Source organism: Phacochoerus africanus, chromosome 1, assembly GCF_016906955.1.
Source record: "Phacochoerus africanus isolate WHEZ1 chromosome 1, ROS_Pafr_v1, whole genome shotgun sequence".
In the NCBI taxonomy this organism is placed as follows: domain Eukaryota; kingdom Metazoa; phylum Chordata; class Mammalia; order Artiodactyla; family Suidae; genus Phacochoerus; species Phacochoerus africanus.
Genome location: NC_062544.1, coordinates 6,750,422 through 6,768,258, shown reverse-complemented (window position 1 = coordinate 6,768,258; position 17,837 = coordinate 6,750,422). Strand labels below are relative to the sequence as shown.

The 17,837-nt window shown below is 47.3% G+C and overlaps 1 protein-coding gene across 2 annotated transcripts in view; it reads left to right on the top strand.

Annotated features, from left to right (window-relative positions):
• Positions 1–17,837, top strand: part of SEMA5A (semaphorin 5A) — a 525,937-nt gene that overhangs the window by 350,457 nt on the left and 157,643 nt on the right. For both annotated transcript variants that reach the window (XM_047769187.1, XM_047769155.1), the window contains one exon: positions 15,774–16,059. In XM_047769187.1, the coding sequence (XP_047625143.1) occupies positions 15,774–16,059 (286 nt within the window). The remainder of the gene's footprint in view (positions 1–15,773; positions 16,060–17,837) is intronic.

Below are 17,837 nucleotides of genomic sequence, written 5' to 3'. Positions count from 1 at the left end.
AGAATTCAGGTTACAGCCTGGTTAGCAGGTTAGAAACACTGTTTCTTTCTATGCGATTGAGATACTCTTCACCTGTTCAGGGGCTCTGATTCTGTTCACCTGTTCAGGGGCTCCGATTCTGCTCACCTGTTCAGGGGCTCTGATTCTGTTCACCTGTTCAGGGGCTCCGATTCTGCTCACCTGTTCAGGGGCTCCGATTCTGCTCACCTGTTCAGGGGGTCCGATTCTGCTCACCTGTTCAGGGGGTCCGATTCTGCTCACCTGTTCAGGGGCTCCGATTCTGCTCACCTGTTCAGGGGCTCCGATTCTGTTCACCTGTTCAGGGGCTCCGATTCTGCTCACCTGTTCAGGGGCTCCGATTCTGTTCACCTGTTCAGGGGCTCCGATTCTGTTCACCTGTTCAGGGGCTCTGATTCTGTTCACCTGTTCAGGGGCTCGGATTCTGCTCACCCTCTGGGTGGAATATTTTCCATGTGAGAGTCAGGCGATGTCGTGAGGACAGAAGAGCTCACCCAGGGCTTCTGCAGGCACAGGAGGCAGATATGTCCTAGAATCGTATCGAATACGACCCAACAACTGCAGCCATTGAAAAGAAGTCCAGTTGAAAAGAAGTCCATTGAGACCCTCTGGGCTGCCTCTCCTGACCCTCCCGACCTGCTGCTGCCACACCCAGGTCCCCCAGGCACCTTCACGTCACTGCCCAATCCGTGGTACCCTCCAGATGCTAGCAGGACTGCAGGTCCCCTGGAGGCTCTCACTCAGCTAGCAGCTGCTCACAGATGATGATAAACAAAACTCACGTCTTTGTTCTGGGTGTTTTCCAAGGGTTTTGTTTTTGTTGTGTTGTGTTGTGTTGTGTTGTGTTGCCAGCATCTCTCTGCTGAGGGAGGAGGACGGTCTGAGCAGGGGGAGCTTTGGAGGGGGGCCCCAATGAACCATATCAGCAGACTTTTGTGTTCAGGTTCACGGCTTGTGATGAGCGTGTATGTAGGATAATTTGCCTCGACACGGAGGTAGCCCCTTGCTGTACTGGTGTTAATTAGCTCATAAGGCAAACTCCTGAAATGACTGGTCCAGGGGTCACGCGCATTTCGGCTTTGCCTGAGCCAGCGCTGTGCCAGGCATCCTCCCACCCAGCCTCCAGCCAGCCAGCAGCCAGGCACCAACAGACTCCCTCAAGCCACGTCTTCCCGCACATGTTGGATGGTGGGTGGCTGTGATTGTTTTCTTTCCTAGGGTTGCTAGAACCAAGTACCGCAATGTGGGTCGTTTAAGATGGAAATGTGAGCTCTCGGAGTTCTGGAGGAGAGAGAGCCAAGAGCACAGTGTCAGCCGAGCCAGGCTCTCAGTGGACACAGCACGGAGGATTGACCCCTCCTGGCCTCTTCGAGCTCCGGAGCCCTCAGCCTTCCTTGGCTTGTGGCTCCACCGCTCCAGTCTTTGCCGCTACTCACAGGACCTTCTCCCTGGGGCTGTGGGTCCTCCTATGACCATTTTCACATAAGAACATGGGTCATATCGGATTAGGGGCCCAGCTCACCGCAGTAGGACCTCACCTTTGCTAATTATGTCTGCCGTGACCCTGTTTCCAAAGAAGGCTGTGATGAGAGGTACCAGTATATCTGCTGGGGGAAGCATTTCAGCCCATCCCCGGGCCCCAGACAGGAAAGGCTCAGCTGTTGAAACCTTAACCTGTAGCATCTTATTTTCTGATGACACTCTTACATCTCTTTCCGAGCTCTGGGTCCATCCTCAGCCCACTGGTCCTGGTCTCAGCGGTATCCTTCTCACTCTTGGCAGATGGTGTTGCCTTCTTCTTTTCTTTTTGTAGGGCCGCACCTGCAGCATATGGAGGTTCCCAGGCTAGAGGTCTAATCTGAGCTACAGCTGCCAGCCTACACCACAGCCACAGCAACGCCAGATCCAAGCCACGTGTGTGACCTACACCACAGCTCACGGCAACGCCAGATCCTTAACCCCCTGAGCGGGGCCAGGGATCGAACCTGCAACCTCATGGTTCCTAGTCAGATTCGTGTCTGCTGCGCCATGATGGAAACTCCTGGTGTTGCCTTCTTATTTCCAAAGAGAATCAGAGGTCGAGCTCCAGGGATTGTGCTCTTTTCCCAGAACCTGTTTCTTCCTTTTATGCTCCATCCGCTCAAACTGCAGACCTGTAACCACTGTGCATCGCTCCTCCCCTCCACGGCCCCTGGGGAAGGAGATCCCTCCTAGGCGGCATCCTCAAGGGGGTTTCGGCTCCCTCGTTCTGTGTCTGAATCGCTCCCTCAAAGGACTGCGGTGAAGGCTGGGCAGAAATGAACACTCTGACCCTCCAGGCTCAAAGGGGCCCAGAGCACAAAAGATGTTCTTCAAGACACTGAACGTGTAGGAGTTCCCTTTGTGGCTCAGCAGGAAGGAACCTGACTAGGATCCATGGGGATGCAAGTTCGATCCTGGCCTTGCTCAGTGGGTTAAGGATCTGGTGTTGCCATGAGCTGTGGTGTAGGTTGCAGATGTGGCTCAGACCCCATGTTGCTGTGGTGTAGGCTGGTACCCACAGCTCTGATTGGACCCCTATCCTGGGCTTCCAGATGCCTTGGGTGCAGCCCTACAAAAAAGAGCATTGAACAGGTAGACAGAGCAGGCCATGTCATGACCCCTCAGTGACCCCAGCCTCCTGGGACCCCCTGTGCTTCAGGGCTACGCTTCCGGCAAATGGTGGCATCAGGCTGTCCAGGATGACATCCCGCCAGGATAAAGGGAGCCTCAAGTAAGGGTCTTTCTAGCCTCTAATCTTCTCACCACATCTCCTAGAGATGCAGCAGAAGTGGTGTAGCTCCAACAACCTGCTTTAAGCAAGCCGAGTGCCTTGGATCTCAAACCAGGGTGCCAGGTGCAACTCTTCGTGACACCACCCACGAGGCACACCGGCTGCCCACCAATGAGTGGGTGTCGCACCTGCACTGCCACACCTGTGCAGAGGACCCAGGTGGTAGCTGAGCCATCAGCTGAAGTGGCAAGGAGAGCAGGGCTGGCCGTGACACCTGCATGGGGTTGTCTCTTTCCTGCCCTGTGTGATCTGGCTCCGTCACCTGCTTGGTTTTTTTGTTTTTAATTTTATTGGACTGTAGTTGACTTACAATGTTGTATTAGTTTCAGGGTACAGCACAGTGATTCAGTTATACATGTGCACATAGTCATTCTTCTTTCCCATGTAGGTTATTACAGAAGGAGTAGATCCCCTTGTGCTATGCAGTAGGTCCTTAGGAATGATCTGTTTGGTATGCAGTGGTGTATATATTGTTATTCCTATCCTCCCAATTTGTCCCTTCCCCCACCATGGTATCCACCTACAAAATCTTTCAGCCCCGAGTCCTCCTTCTCTGCCCACGCGCACTTCAGCATCCCTTAAGGAGGAGTGAGCAGTTCCCTGCGTGCACAGTGCCTTGCTCACCATGCTTATCGGTACACGCTCTCTCTGCTCTTCTTATTTCCCTTGAGTTTTGCCTTCTGCCTTGTCCCCGTGCCTCTGGAACTTCCTTTGAGGCTTCGGTTTCCCACCCACTCAGCTGGGTCCCTTGTGTCCCTTCTCAGCATCGTGCGTGATTGTGTTCATGCCACGACACTGGAGCTCTTGGCTATCCTTCTGTTCAAAACCCACCGGAGCCCCCATTTCACCTGCAGAGAAACCACAGCACCACTGGCCGGCCTCCCACTACCTCCCTCTCCACACCCCAACCCACTCTTTGCTCCTTCTGCTTTAACCTCTTACTGGCTGTCAGCTGGCACTGGCTCGTCCTCTCTCCCAGGGATCACAGACATGTTCTCTAAGGGGCCATTGAGTAAATATTTTAGATTTTATACCCATATGGTCTCTGTTGCAGCTTTTCAGCTCTGCCATCCAAGCCAAAACGCAGCCATTGCCAATGCATATGTGAATGCTGTGCTCATAAAACTTTATTGACAGCCAGTGGGTAGCATCTGGCCTGAGGGCTATAGCTTGCTGGTCCCTGGCCTATCTGGGGAACTCTTTGGCTCCTTTGTCTTTGCTGAAATGTCGCTTCTCCTGGGACCTCGCCCTGACCATCTGATGTGAAATGGCATCCCCCTCCATTTAAGTCTTGAGTCCCCTTAGTCGCACAGTGTTTGCTTATCCTTAGCTCCTTAGTGTTAGGCTCTGTTCGTCCTTGTCCTCTTGCCTTTGCTAGAAGCAAAGTTCCCCAATGGCTGGACTTATTTGTCTTGGTCACTGGTGTATCCCACAGGCTTTCAACGGTGCTGGGCACAGAGTAAGCCCCAAGGCATCTTTTTTGAATGAGGTAACAGATGAGTAGTTGCTGTCTTTGGTTTCATCATCCATGCTTTTATGCATTCCTTGAGGGCAGGGTTCCGGAACGTGAGCAAGTTTTGTGTGCTCAGCATTTCACCCAGTGCCTGGAACACCACCGAGGCACCATCAGTATTTGTGGAACGAGTAGAAAATAAGCACGTTTCATAAGGAGCAGAAAGGCAGATTGGGTTGTTAACAAGGGGATGTGTCCTATCAGTTGTAAGGCAGAATTTAAACACACAGACGTGGACGTTTGAAGCTGGTGCAGGTCCAAGCTGGTGCAGGTCCTTTTCTATCTCATGTGGCCTCCTGTTTTCACCCTTATGTATCCAGTCAGTCATTAAAGACAACGTTTGATCGATTGGATCAGGTTCTGGAGGAATTTGAAACATCGAGTTACACTGCAGGTCATGATTCTAAGTTTCCAAGGCAGATTTCGCCCCTGTGCCAACATCACTCTTCAAACAACGTTATGTGTTTAGAAAATACCTTAACAGCCTTAATGCAGTCAAATACTAACCGTTAATAACCCTTATGAAATGATTACTGTAAAGCCGGATAATAAATGTTTAATAGTCGATGCTTAAAATAGAGAAGCTGTAAAACTCGCCTTCAAGAAACGAGCAGTCAAATCAGGGAAACAGTAAACTTATGAGAAGGGAAAAATGACGTTCGCACATTAATGTACAAACTGAGTTTGGGGGTTCTCAGGGAACTGTTTTCTTGCACGCGGACTAAAGCCTTGACAGAAACTTGGAAAAACAAAATCCTCCGTGAACTTTACCAAGTCCGCGTGCACATCCGCAGGGAGGAACCGCACTGGCACGTGGCCGCCGGCTCGGTTGCCTTTCCCGAAGGCAGCGTCTGTTTCTGTCAAACACCCCACGTGTCTCCACGAACTCCCCAGGTTCCTCCGCTCTCTGATTCCAGCCTTGACCTGACTCTGGAGGAAAACACACTTGACATAATCCACAGGATTATTTTTTTAAGCACGGATATGTTTCTAGTTAAGAAAGCTCTTTGTAACAACCTCCAACTCTCCGAGTTTGGAATACTTGAATGACGTTATCCGCGTGTGTTGCATGGACTCTTGGAGGTCTTTAAAATACAGTGATTAACCTCCTAGTGATTGCAGATAATGGACTTGGAGGGAGAAGACCCCCCTCCGCGCTTAACCGGAGGAGAAACTGTTTCTGCTTATGGAAAAGACAGTTGCTTTGTGGAGCTCTGCTTCTTCTGGGGAGCAGAACAGACACTGCTTCTTGGGGGTCCAGACACTGCCAAGTTGGGGTGACTGTTGGGCTCCCTCCTGGGGACAGTGAGGCCACTTGGGGCAAAAATCTACTCAGTGCAGGTCCTGAAGGTATGAATGGGCTGCCCCAGGCGTTCCCTGGACAGGACAGATTGGCTAAAGCAGGGGATTCATAAGTGGAGACAGAGTTCTGAGGGCAAGAAAAAAAAAAAAAAAGAAAGACAGGTGGGGTCTGGATGTGAAGTACATTTGTTTAGGAAATCAAAATGTTTATCAAGGAAAAAAAGCTAGATAAAGCCAGAATAAAAATCAAGATTGCATAGCCAGCAGCCTAGTTTTGTATTTTACCAAACAGCATCTGGGGAGATGCTTACAAAGGGGTGTCCTTGTGAAGAGTGGGCTCCGTTCAGTACTGCACTGAAAGGCTAAACCCTGACAGTTGACTCATGAAGTTTAAACCTGCACACGTGGCCTCAGAGCCTGGGAGCAAAGTTGTGTGATGTGAGACCCAGCATGACGAGCTGCCCTTTCCTAATTTTCATGCTTGATCAAGCCTACCAGAGGGCCTTGGGTGGATTGCCTATCTTGTGTGGGAAGGGTGTTGTAAATAGCATTGTACAGCCAGTCTGATGATCTTTATAGGCTTAGCAAAAAATTTAAATGAATAGCCTTCCTGCACATCATCTGCTCGTCTGCGCACTTGCGGGGGGGCTCTGGTATCAGTTATTACTCCAGGTGCAAGGAGGAGTCACATGGCTACTTACAACCTGCCAAAGTAGATGAGAGACTCCATATACGCATCATCTAGAATCTTCTGCACAGCCTTTCAAGGGAGATGGCACTATCCCCATTTACAGATGAGCAAACTGGGGTCAGAGGGATCAGCCCCCTGACCCAGGGCCAGGGTACATGAGCTAGAACTTGAAGACAGATACTTGCCCCTCTATGGCATATCGGCTGCATTTTTGTTCAGTTGCTATCTTAGGAAACACACCATCATAACCTGCCTCCTGAAGCCCACGTTTTTAATGTACAAGCTGCCTTAGAAGAAGCCTGTGGGGACTTTGGAAATGTTTTTTTGGTTGGTCAAAACTTGCACAAGGAGATGGGATGAGCTGTGGTTAAAACTCAAAGCAGAAGAGGTTATCAACACAGCCCATCATGAGCCCTCAGGTCTGGTAGGGGACAGCAAGGAATCAGCTCTTGTGATGCTCTGTGAAAACAGGGTTGTATTCTGTCCTGATCATTGTGTATTGAGTCCCTGAAAGGTGGGCAGCCCCAGAATCCCTTCAGTCTGATGATGAAGGCTTTACACTTACCAGTAAGTCATTTTGTCACCAAATTCAGGCTTGGCTGCTCATCCCTCAAGACTCCAATACAGGGAGACAAGTACTGAGTGAAAGAGAAGGTATTTTTATTAAGGAAGCTGATGATCCTGGGAAGAAGATGGACTCATGTCCCAAAGAACCAACTCCCCACTCCCCAGGTTTTGCTCAGAGATTATATAGGGAAAAAGGGACAGGGTTGTGTGCTAAGAAGAGGGTCACAGTGTGCACGATCAGCTCATGGACAGTCTTCTGATTGGCTGGTGGTGAAGCAACTGGGAGTCGACGTCATCAGCCTTCTGGTTCCAACTGGTCTGGGGTCTGCGTGCTTGTGGGCAGCATACAGTCGGCCTCTTCCACATGCTGGGGGTTTTAGTATCTGCCAAACAGCTCAAAGGATTTATCACAGAATGTTCCCTATAGCCCTTGATGAGGAGGTAAAGGTCTTCAACATTGCTTAATGGCTAAGCTGTTATTATTTTGTTCTGCTTGATGTGTTTTCCTTTGCTTCAGCATTTACTCATTTCTCTGATTAAATGTTTTCTTTGGCTAATTTTTTTTTTTTTTTTTACAGACAAGAGGCAGGCAGATGACATGGGGGGTCCAGGGGGGTTGGTGATCTGTCCTGGGAAGGCCCCCTAGGGTCCTGTTCAACTACAATTTGAACGTCCAATTTTCACATTTCAAGAGAATGGATGAATCCACCCTTTTGTTCCCCACCAAGATATTATCAGGCCAGAGGCACCAACTGTATATACTAAGACATGTGGAAATCTGCATCAAAAAAAAAAAAATCCACGTGAAAAAAATATGCCCCATTATAGAGAATATGATATATTATTTCAACATTTACAAGTATTTATATAACCACTTGGGAAAATGGTCAGCTGTTCATTGTCTGGAGATTGTAGCCGTTTCCTGGAGACAGTCCTGTATCACTCGTGGCACCTGGCATGTTTATGAGCATCCCTCCCTCTGCCTCTCAAAAGATGTCCAGTTTGGACCATAAATCACATTGCCATCCTATTTATAAGATACTCACTTCTCTGTGTTTCGGTGAATTTGTCTCCATATTATTCTATTAAATTTTTTTATTTTCTCTCATGCAGTGGCCTCTGACATTTTTTCCATTCATGCCTACGCACTGGATGGTATAATCTCTGGGTTATTCCTTTCTCTCTTGCCCTGACTCAGATCAGCTCCAGAGTCAAAGACTAAGCCGTCACACAGGTTTATTTATTCTTGCCGCGTCGTGTTGAAGCCCAATATCTTCTTTCAATTAAATCTTATATGTTTTTCTCTGAGTCTTTAAAAATATTTTCTCGGTGTTAAAATATTTCTAAGATCTTCGAATTAAAGTGAATATTCCAGTGAAAGAGCTCCTAAGTGCTACAATTCCGCAGGTTAAATGATTGCTTCCCAAGACGATGTGAACTTACATATCTGAGATCGAATCAGGAGAAAATGAACACGGTCAATAGAAACTTTCTGCTTTGAAAATCTTCAGAAACACATAGTCATGAAATTGCTTGTAAATAATTGAGCCCAGGAATGTGTGATTTGGTAGGCTCTTACAGGAGCTTGGGAAGTCTGCCAGAGGCTTTGTGCTTCGAACGGAGTGCGACACCAGCCTAGAGAAGGATGTGTCTGTCGGGCCCCATGGGCTAGAACAGGTAGACGAAAAGCTGGCTAAGGAGCTCCTGCGGATCTGGAGGGAGGGAGGGTTCTAGGTGAGAGTTTGGGGCTCCTAGGGTTCCAGTTCATGGGCAGGTGGCAATTCTCATTTCCGAAGAGACAGCAGGTGTCCACATGGGGCAAGTTACCCCTCCCTAAACTGGCAAATCTACTTCAGTAGCTTACTTTCTCCCGTCATATTCCTTATGACAAGGAAGGGATCGTGTTTGCTGGAAACCCTGTTTCTAGTCCTCCTGTGCTGTGTTCGCAAGGACTTTCTTTCTGCCAGGTGCTCAGGAGTGAAGGACCTGGGGGTCCACGGCTCAGCTGGTGTGTCAGTGATCACAAAGGACACGCTCGGGGCCACATCCCGCCGCATCACCTGGTCACTGCCACCAGCACCAGCACACACACACCCCCCTTGAATTTGGGTCAAAACTTGTCTTTAAAGCTTTTCAGCATCTCTCCAGTGGCAGTTGAAATCCAAATCCATAGCTATGAATCGCCGCCCTGGCCTGGCTGCTGCTACTCACCCCATTGATTGATCCCTTCCGAGCCAGCGCTAGCATCTTTCCCCTCCTGGCCTCCCCCGGGGTCTTCTCTCAGGCTGCTCTTCTCCTGCGCTTGGCCTGGGCCCATTCCCTGCCTCCCATCTACCCCTTCCCCGAGTCCCTGCTTTCTGAGCCTTGAATTCCCCCTCGCTGTCCTTGGCCCCCATTGTCCTGGCCCTCATTGTGTTGTCTTGTTGATCTGTGACTTGGTTGTTGCCTCAGACCGGCCTTGAGGGCACGTGCTGTGGATACCCAGGGCTAGGGCCATCCCCACAGCGGGTGGAGGCACCTGGTGATGGAGGGCACTCCGGTTGGCATCAGGCTCAGTCTCTAGCCCAGACCCTCCTCCATATTTGGTGCCAGATCTGCTGAAAGGAACACAGACCCTCCCTATTTGATTTACAGAACGCAATATTCATGAAGTTGCTTGCGAAGTAAATACTGATGATATGTCTACCACAATATGCATTTGTATTAGTTTACATGTTTGTATATTTTATTATTAATTTATAGATGTATGATCTATACGTGTAAATAAACAGTCATCTGTATTCCGAGGCTTAGCGACCAAGTGGCGCTAGGCAGGCATTGCCTTTGATTCTCACAATGATACTACCTATTGGTGTTGTTACCTCCATTCTGCAAGGAGGCAACGAAGGCTGTGTGCTGTTACGTAATTTGACTAAGTTCATACAGCCAGTAGGTGACAGTGTTGAGCTGTGTATACATGCACCTCAATCCTATACATGTGGATGTCTCACGCACCCACACACATTCATCTCTATCCATCTATCTCTATTTATCTCTATCTCTCTATCTATCTAGTCTTGTCCTCGAAATCTTGGGAAAAAAAAAATTGAGTCCATCAATGGCTTCTAAACCACTTTTTACTATATTTCATTTTAGTTTAATTATCCAGTTTTAACAACAACCTAAGAGCTCCCATTGCTCAGCCAGTTAAGAACTTGACATAGTCTCTCTGAGGATGTGGGTTCAATCCCTGACCTCACTTGGTGGGGTAAGGATCTGGCCTTGATGCAAGCTGTGGCATAGGTTGCACATGTGGCTCAGATCTGGTGTTTCAGTGGCTCTGGTAGGCCTGCAGCGGCAGCTCCAATGCCACCCCTGGCTTGGGAATTTCCCTATGCCACAGGTACAGCTGTAAAAAGAAAAATAAGTATGTCAGTAACTAACTAACTAAATGCCTAGATAAAATTAGCTTGACTTTGGAACCCTCTGCAGCACATTTTTGTGGGGCTGTGACAATGGAAACAATATGCCCAACAAGGAGAGGATGTGAAATCCAGGACCATGCACAGCAGTGGTTTTGATAGCGACTGACACCAACAAATTCGGGAACTGCAGCCCTCTGGCTCGCTGTGTGTCATGTCTAAAGATCGTTCCTATTAACGCCTTCTCCTTTTGTGGAGTGGCTTGGCTTTCCTAAAACCTCAGCCTGATTGTGTTTCTGTTTCTCAAATTCTGACCACCCTTAAGCTTCCTATGTGTATGTTTGATTCTTCGTTACGTCACGTGAAGTTCTCAGTAGAAGTCATTAAAAGGGAAATCCAAAGTAAATCAGGAAATAAAAGCTATAGCCACCATTTACGAGATGCTGCTTTGTACCAGTCTCTAATCCTTATAGCACAGTAGGTGGAATTGTTGTACAAGGATGAAGGAACATTCTGGAAGCCAGTGGGCCAGCCCAGGGTTTCAAGCTGGGATGGACAGACCCACAATTCATACAGGCTACACCCCTACCCCCATTTTCCAGCCTGCCTTTGGCACGTATATCACAAGATACCCTTGGATCGCAAAAAAACTTTATTATGGATCTTGATTCTCGTAAGATTTTTGTAGGGTTGAAAAATTGGAAGTCCTTTTGTGTCTTTATTGTCCATCCTCATCAATTTAGACAAATATTTCTATGTAAAGAGGCTCTCGGGGGTCTGATCAGTCATTGGATTGGACCATGGAATATGGTGCCTTGCAGACTGATGAAAGGTGGGGTGGAAGGATCCATCCAGGTGTTAAGTGTTTGGATTTATATGGTCAGAATCTTCTCAAAGATGCTGATGCTTTTGTTCTTTTCATTATTATTCGTGCTTATTCATATGGTGGTGGGTCCCTTCTCAGTACTCCATCTGCCTGGTCTCTATTATGTAAGTAGATGTGCAAAGTGAAATTTCTCACATCTTGAAACATAATTCTTCTGATAACGTGATACAGTGTGTAGAGTATTCTGTAATCTGTAACTCAATGCATTTTACAAATGGGAAAAAGAAAAACACCCACAGCCTCTCCATGCATATACATATACTAAGCTGACATATACCCATGTCTGTTTTTATTCTGAATTAGCAGCACTTTCTATTCATTTGTAGCTCTAATAATGAGAATGAATACAGGAGCTGTCTTGCACACACTCACCCTCATTGTAGACAAGAAGGCCATTGGCAGATTTATGACTTGTTCAGTTCACTCAGGAACGACAGATACTGGCTTGTGGTGAATTGCATTTTAACAAGAGACACTACTTAAATAATGGAACGGAAACAATATGCATCTTATTCTCCTGCCTGGCGAAATGCAAACATTACCTGCCTCCAGATTTATATCTGTAAATGCAAGAGCTACTTGGCTGTCTTTTGAACAGTTATTCCTGCTTTTCTGCTGTCTTTGGAAAGGGATCAGGATGCTGGCTGAGTTTCAAAAGGCTTGGAGCTTCCTAAGGGGATGGCAGGTCACACAGTCAGGGCCCCTCATCCTCCTGCAGTACCACCGTGGGGCAGCAGGTTGTCTTTCCAAATGTCGTTTAGTTCCCCGACTGAAATGACCTGTAACGGGTGGCGAGGTAGAGAAACACATGTACTGTGCACTAGGCACAAATTCTCCGTGTGATTTCCTAGCACAGCAAAGTGTATTTGCACTTCTTTCTAAAAAGCTCTATGTCACCCTATCATAAAATTGGTTCAGGGTGGTTTGGAGAGATAGTGGATGTTCTCCTTGGAAAGAGGAACATCCAATCCACTTGACAAATCCCAGGACTCCCCTTTGTGAGAAATCAGAGTGAGGTTGTCCCCAGTGGAGTGGACTGTGGACATGGGGCCGAGGTCCTCCCAGTCACCAGGGGGCGCCCTTGGAAACATCATCTTTGGAGTTGGGGCAACCGCTTTCTGACAATATTTTGTTTAATAAGCCCTTGGATGATTGACTCCTTCCTCCTGCTCTTTCCTCTTTCTCCGGCATCCCTCACGTCCCTAATAGCTGCAGGGTTGAGACCACTGGGTCTGTTCTCAAACTTGCCTTACCTTGGTCCTCAGTAAACGCACTCACCCCTTGGTTTCCAGAGCCTCCGATTCCAGGTCCTTCCCGTGAACATGGTTCAGGTAACAGTTGTTCCCTGGCAGCCCATTACTTCCTTCAGGGTAGCGTACAGGCTCAGAGGTCCGAAGGTCTGGATTCAGGATGTAACCCACCTCTGTTGCCAGCTGCGTGAACCTGGGCAGGTTCCTCAGCCTCTGGACCTCACCGTCTTTCTCTGTGAAACCAGAGGAGGAACACAGCTCTGCCCCTGTGATTCCTGTGAGTTTATACTGAGCTTAGGAAGGGGAGGCGTGGAGCACAGAGCCTCATGCAGTCGTATTAGCCCTTCACGGGGATCCTCAACTACAGACCAACCTTGAGCTGCAAGAAGCCATGCAGATCTTTTGATCTCTGCAGCACCTCGATCTCCTGCTCAAGCCTCCTGGATACTAGAGCTATTTACTGTGGGGTTTTCATGCTGTTTGTACCCAAGTTAGTAAGTAGCAGAGGTAGGTAGGCATGAGAGTATGTGACAAACCTTGTGGATTCTGCCTCGTATCTCATCCACGTGTGCTGGAGGCTACAGCTAGACGCACCTGCCCTGCCTCCTCCTCTTTCGTGTGCTCTTCCTTTTGCTAAGGATTGTTGTCCATGATGGCGATGATGGTGTGGATGGGTTTTTGTTTTCATTTCGGCGATCCAACTGTGTTCTGGTTGTATGAGCCTGGGTGGAGAACCTGCCCGGAAATGATGTAGGCTTCTCTTCAGACTTAGACGCAGAGGGGAACATTATCTTTAGAAACCCAGTCAAATTTTGTAAAAGGTTCATATCTTTGCTTGTGGGGTCTGCTTCAGTGGGTAGTTCTCTTTGGGAGACTCACAGCAAACCGGATTCAAAAATCTCCCCTGGTGGTTCGCATTACGTTGCAAAAACACAAGTGAGAGATGTGTCGCCTCCTGTTTTTGTGAGCTTCTTTTGGGAATAGTAAAGCATGCCCAATAATAAATGTTTCTGACTTCCATCTCATACATTTTAATGCAATCTGGATTTTTTAATATCCATTTCAAGTTAAAGCAAGTGATCAGACACTATGCTTGACAGTTTATAAGTTAAGATCAGTACTTGTTGAATTCTCTATTACTTACTGTACTCAATATGGCTTAACAACAGTATCCTAGAAGTGCCTGCTGTGGCTTAGTGGGTTACGAACGCGACTAGTATCCACAAGGACACAAGTTCAATCCCTAACCTCACTCAGTGGGTGAAGGATTTGGCATTGCTCTGAGCTGTGATGTAGGTCACAGATGTGGCTTGGATCTGGCATTGCTGTGGCTGTGGTGTAGGCCGGCGGCTGTAGCTCCGATTGGACCCCTACCCTGCGAACCTCCATATGCCACAGGTGCAGCCCTAAAAAAAAAAATCCTGGGTCGAAGATAAAAGCACATCATGCGTACAATGTGGAATAGTTGTTAAATTTTAATTTTTTAATTTATTTTTATTTTTTATTATAGTTGATTTACAATATTCTCTCAACGTCTGCTGTACAGTTCTCTCTCTCTCTCACACACACACACACACATATACACACATGTATTCTTTTTCTCACATTATCCTCCATCATGTTACACAGTTGTTATATTTTAGAAGATCAAGTTGAAACATTTTGTGATGGCATCAGATATTGATGGAAATTCAATTGAATTTGATTGAAAATTGGCAACAGCCTTCAATCAAGGTGTGCATTTCAGATCTTAGGTGAGCCTGTGGGAAGTATAACCCTTATTAATGAGTCTAACTCTTAATATTAATGAGTCAACTTGTAGACAAACCTCTTTGTAGTCGTCCTGCCAAGAATATGTCTGTTTCTTGCTACAATCTGATTGGGTCTGGCAACGTACAAAGCCAGTTTAATCTCCGCCCATCCCATCCCTGAAACGTATTCTTGTGGATACAGTTGTTGTATCTTTTCCACTAATTTTGAACACTCAAGGTTATTGTCCTCTGATCCTGATTATATCGTAAAATTAAGATAACCTGCCGACTGAATGGAACATTCTCAGCAATAGAGAAAAGAGTACGAGTCAAACCTTTTTAAAGATCAGTGTGAAGACACACCTGTGTCTGAAAGGGGATCATACTTATTATCAATAGACTCAAACAGGAAGTTATGAAGGTTGCATTTTCAATGCTGTGTATGAAACTCAGTTGACAATAAATTCCCAAAGACCAAATGAGCGTGGTGAGTAAGTAAGGGTTTGTCATAGTTTTGTCATCTCGCAAGTCCCTTTTTTTTCTTTTCTTTTTGTCCTTCTAGGCCCGCACCTGTGGCATAGGGAAGATCCCAGGCTAAAGGTAGAATTGTAGCTGCAACTGCCAGCCGACACCACAGCTCACGGCAACACCAGATCCTTAATCCACTGCGCAAGGCCAGGGATAGAACCCGCATCCTCATGGATACTGGTAGGGTTTGTTACCACTGAGCCACAATGGAAACTCTTCCAAGTCCCTATTTTTAATCTAATTATGAGACCAGAAAGCTTCCAGGCACTTACACCATCTGAATACACTTCCCTTCTCTAAATGGATTCGCCAGAAACCCAGAAATAAGAAAATAAGAGTCAATCATCACAGTTACATGGTCACCATGGTAACAGGAACTGCCAAGTCAAGACACTAACCTTCTAGTTTCAGCTTTCACAAAAGAAAAACACTTCTGAAGTTCTTACTAAAAGCATGTAAATTATGTTGAAGTCATACTCATGTATACAACGAAAACCAAAAAATTCTATCTTCTGCACAAACAGGATACTAGATTCCTATATTCTGAACCACATTTCATGTTTTTAATCTCTTTTGCTCCCTCTCTTTCTGAAGGTTATGTAAGAATGTACAAATAATGAACTAGATATGGCTTCAAAGTGTGCTGCAAAGTTTTGCTTCCCCTTTTGGATGCTGCCCATATTTTCGGCGCTACCTAATTGCTGCATTATTTACTTATTTATTTATTTTTGCCGTACCCACGGCCTGTGGATGTTCCCAGCCCAGCGATCCAACCTGCACCCTAGCAGTAACCTGAGCCACAGCAGGGACAATGTTAGGTCCTTAACCCACTGAGCCACCAGGGAACTCCCCACGTGCCGCTTTATTAACTCCGAATGCGTGTACTGCCTTCCACCCAGTGGCATAGAACTTAGGGCCTCCCGTTCATTTGATAAGAACTCACCCATGTTATGCCCACAACATCAAGTCTCCTTGGAAGAAAGACTGAGCAGCCGAGACACGCAGAAGTCGCGCACGAGTACTGAGACTCTTCTTCTTTCCCTGTCGTTTCTAGAACCCAACTTCGTGTCATCCTACGACATCGGGAACTTCACCTACTTCTTTTTCCGCGAAAATGCCGTGGAGCATGACTGTGGGAAGACGGTGTTCTCCCGAGCGGCCCGGGTGTGTAAGAACGACCTCGGGGGCCGGTTCCTGCTGGAGGACACGTGGACCACGTTCATGAAGGCGCGCCTCAACTGCTCGCGCCCCGGCGAGGTCCCTTTCTACTACAACGAGCTGCAGGGCACTTTCTTCCTGCCGGAGCTGGACTTGATCTATGCCATCTTTACCACCAATGTGTATGTGACGGCAGGTCCTTGCTTCCCACCCCGTCCTCCTCTCCTCTCTCTGAATGAGTCTCCTTTGCTCTGACCTGGGAGGTTTCCAAGTTGCCTTAGAAGTAACCTTTCTTCTTTTCCTGGGCTAACAGCTAATTTTTTTCTATTTTTATTTTTTTGCTTTTTAGGGCTGCACCTGCCGCCTATGCATGTTGCCAGGTTAGGGGTCAAATCACAGCTGCAGCTGCCAGCCACGGCAACGCGGGATCCGAGCTGCATCTGCGACCTACACCACAGCTCACGGCAACACCAGATCCTTTACCCCACTGAGCGAGGCCGGGGATCGACCCCGCATCCTCATGGATACTAGGCAGATTCATTTCTGCTGTGCCAAAACAGGGACTCCTCTTCTCCCTCAATTTTTGAGGATAAATTCAGAGTTACAGAAAGTGATGTGATTTCTGAAACTGGTATTAGGAAAATAAAACCAGTCCCAAAGTTTTGATCTATCCTATGCAATGCTAGCATCGAATTATTCCCTGTACATTTTTTTCCCTCCTCATTTACCCGTGTGCTCTGGGCACTTTTTTGCAAAGCTGGAAAGTATTAGGTACCATTTTTTTCTATACACAAGTCACACCTCTTTGCATTAGGAAAGCATGGTTGTCTGGAGAGTCTGATCTTTGAGATAGTGAGTCTTAGCTAAAGCCCTGCTCATGTATGCAATGTACTTTCTCATTTTCCCGTAGCTGCGTTATAAATCAGTGTTCTAGAAAATTCCTAACTTAGGCATTTCTAAAATGACTATTCTAGGACTTCTCTTAGACCCAGTGGATTAAAAACATCCAACGTTGTCACTGCAGTGGCTTGGGTCACTGCTGTGGCGAGGGTTCAATCCCTGGCCTAGAACTTCCACTCGCCCCGGGTGCGGCCAGAAAATAAACATTTTAAAAAGGATGCATCTCCTTTTTAAATGTTTTTGAAAAACTTATAGTATTTTTGTTCTTGTGGGGAGGTACCTCTGTCTTCAGAACTGATGCTATGTGGACGAGATAAATCATGCAGTTTCTTTCCTTTCACTCTGCCTGGCGGAGTGTACATAGCATGACACACACTTCATTTCCATTCTTAGCTGCTGTGCTGTGCTAAGACTCCCTGCGATCACACCCCACCCCCAGAAGCACAGCGACTCGGAGCTCCACTCTCCTCAACCTTGGCCATGGGAATGATGCTTCTGCCGTGCAAGTTCTGCTTTGCCTCATCGTTGAAGTCTCTCATCCAGGGACCTAGCAGTTGAGACACACACCAACTAGGTGTATTTGTATCCAGGGTAGAGGATCTAAATCAGGATGGGCTGGAAGTACCGAGAAATGGGATGGGTTGACCAGCCATGCCGGTGTGTCCCGCACTGCCCAGGCTTCAGCACTGAGGACAGCTCCGTAACCCAGGAAACCTCTAGGTCCCAGGTGAACTCTGCCAGCCGGTCCCCCTGTAATGTCTCTGCGGCTTCCCACGTCTTGTCACCTTACTTTTTATCTATTCTGCATCTGAAGCCCACCCATGGATTTCATGTCTGAAGAATCACTTTCTCTACATCTTACTTCCATGGTATTCTTCCCTCGGCTGAGCTTGATAATAATGTTTATTCCATGAAGAGTCTTCTTTCTGATGTGAAGTTAGAAAAATGAGATAAAAATAGATGGCTCCCCACCCTTTACAACCCCACCATCCTACCACGACTGTCTTTATTATACATCTGGTTTTCAACCCCCTAGGTTATCTTCTCTCCTTGATAAGCT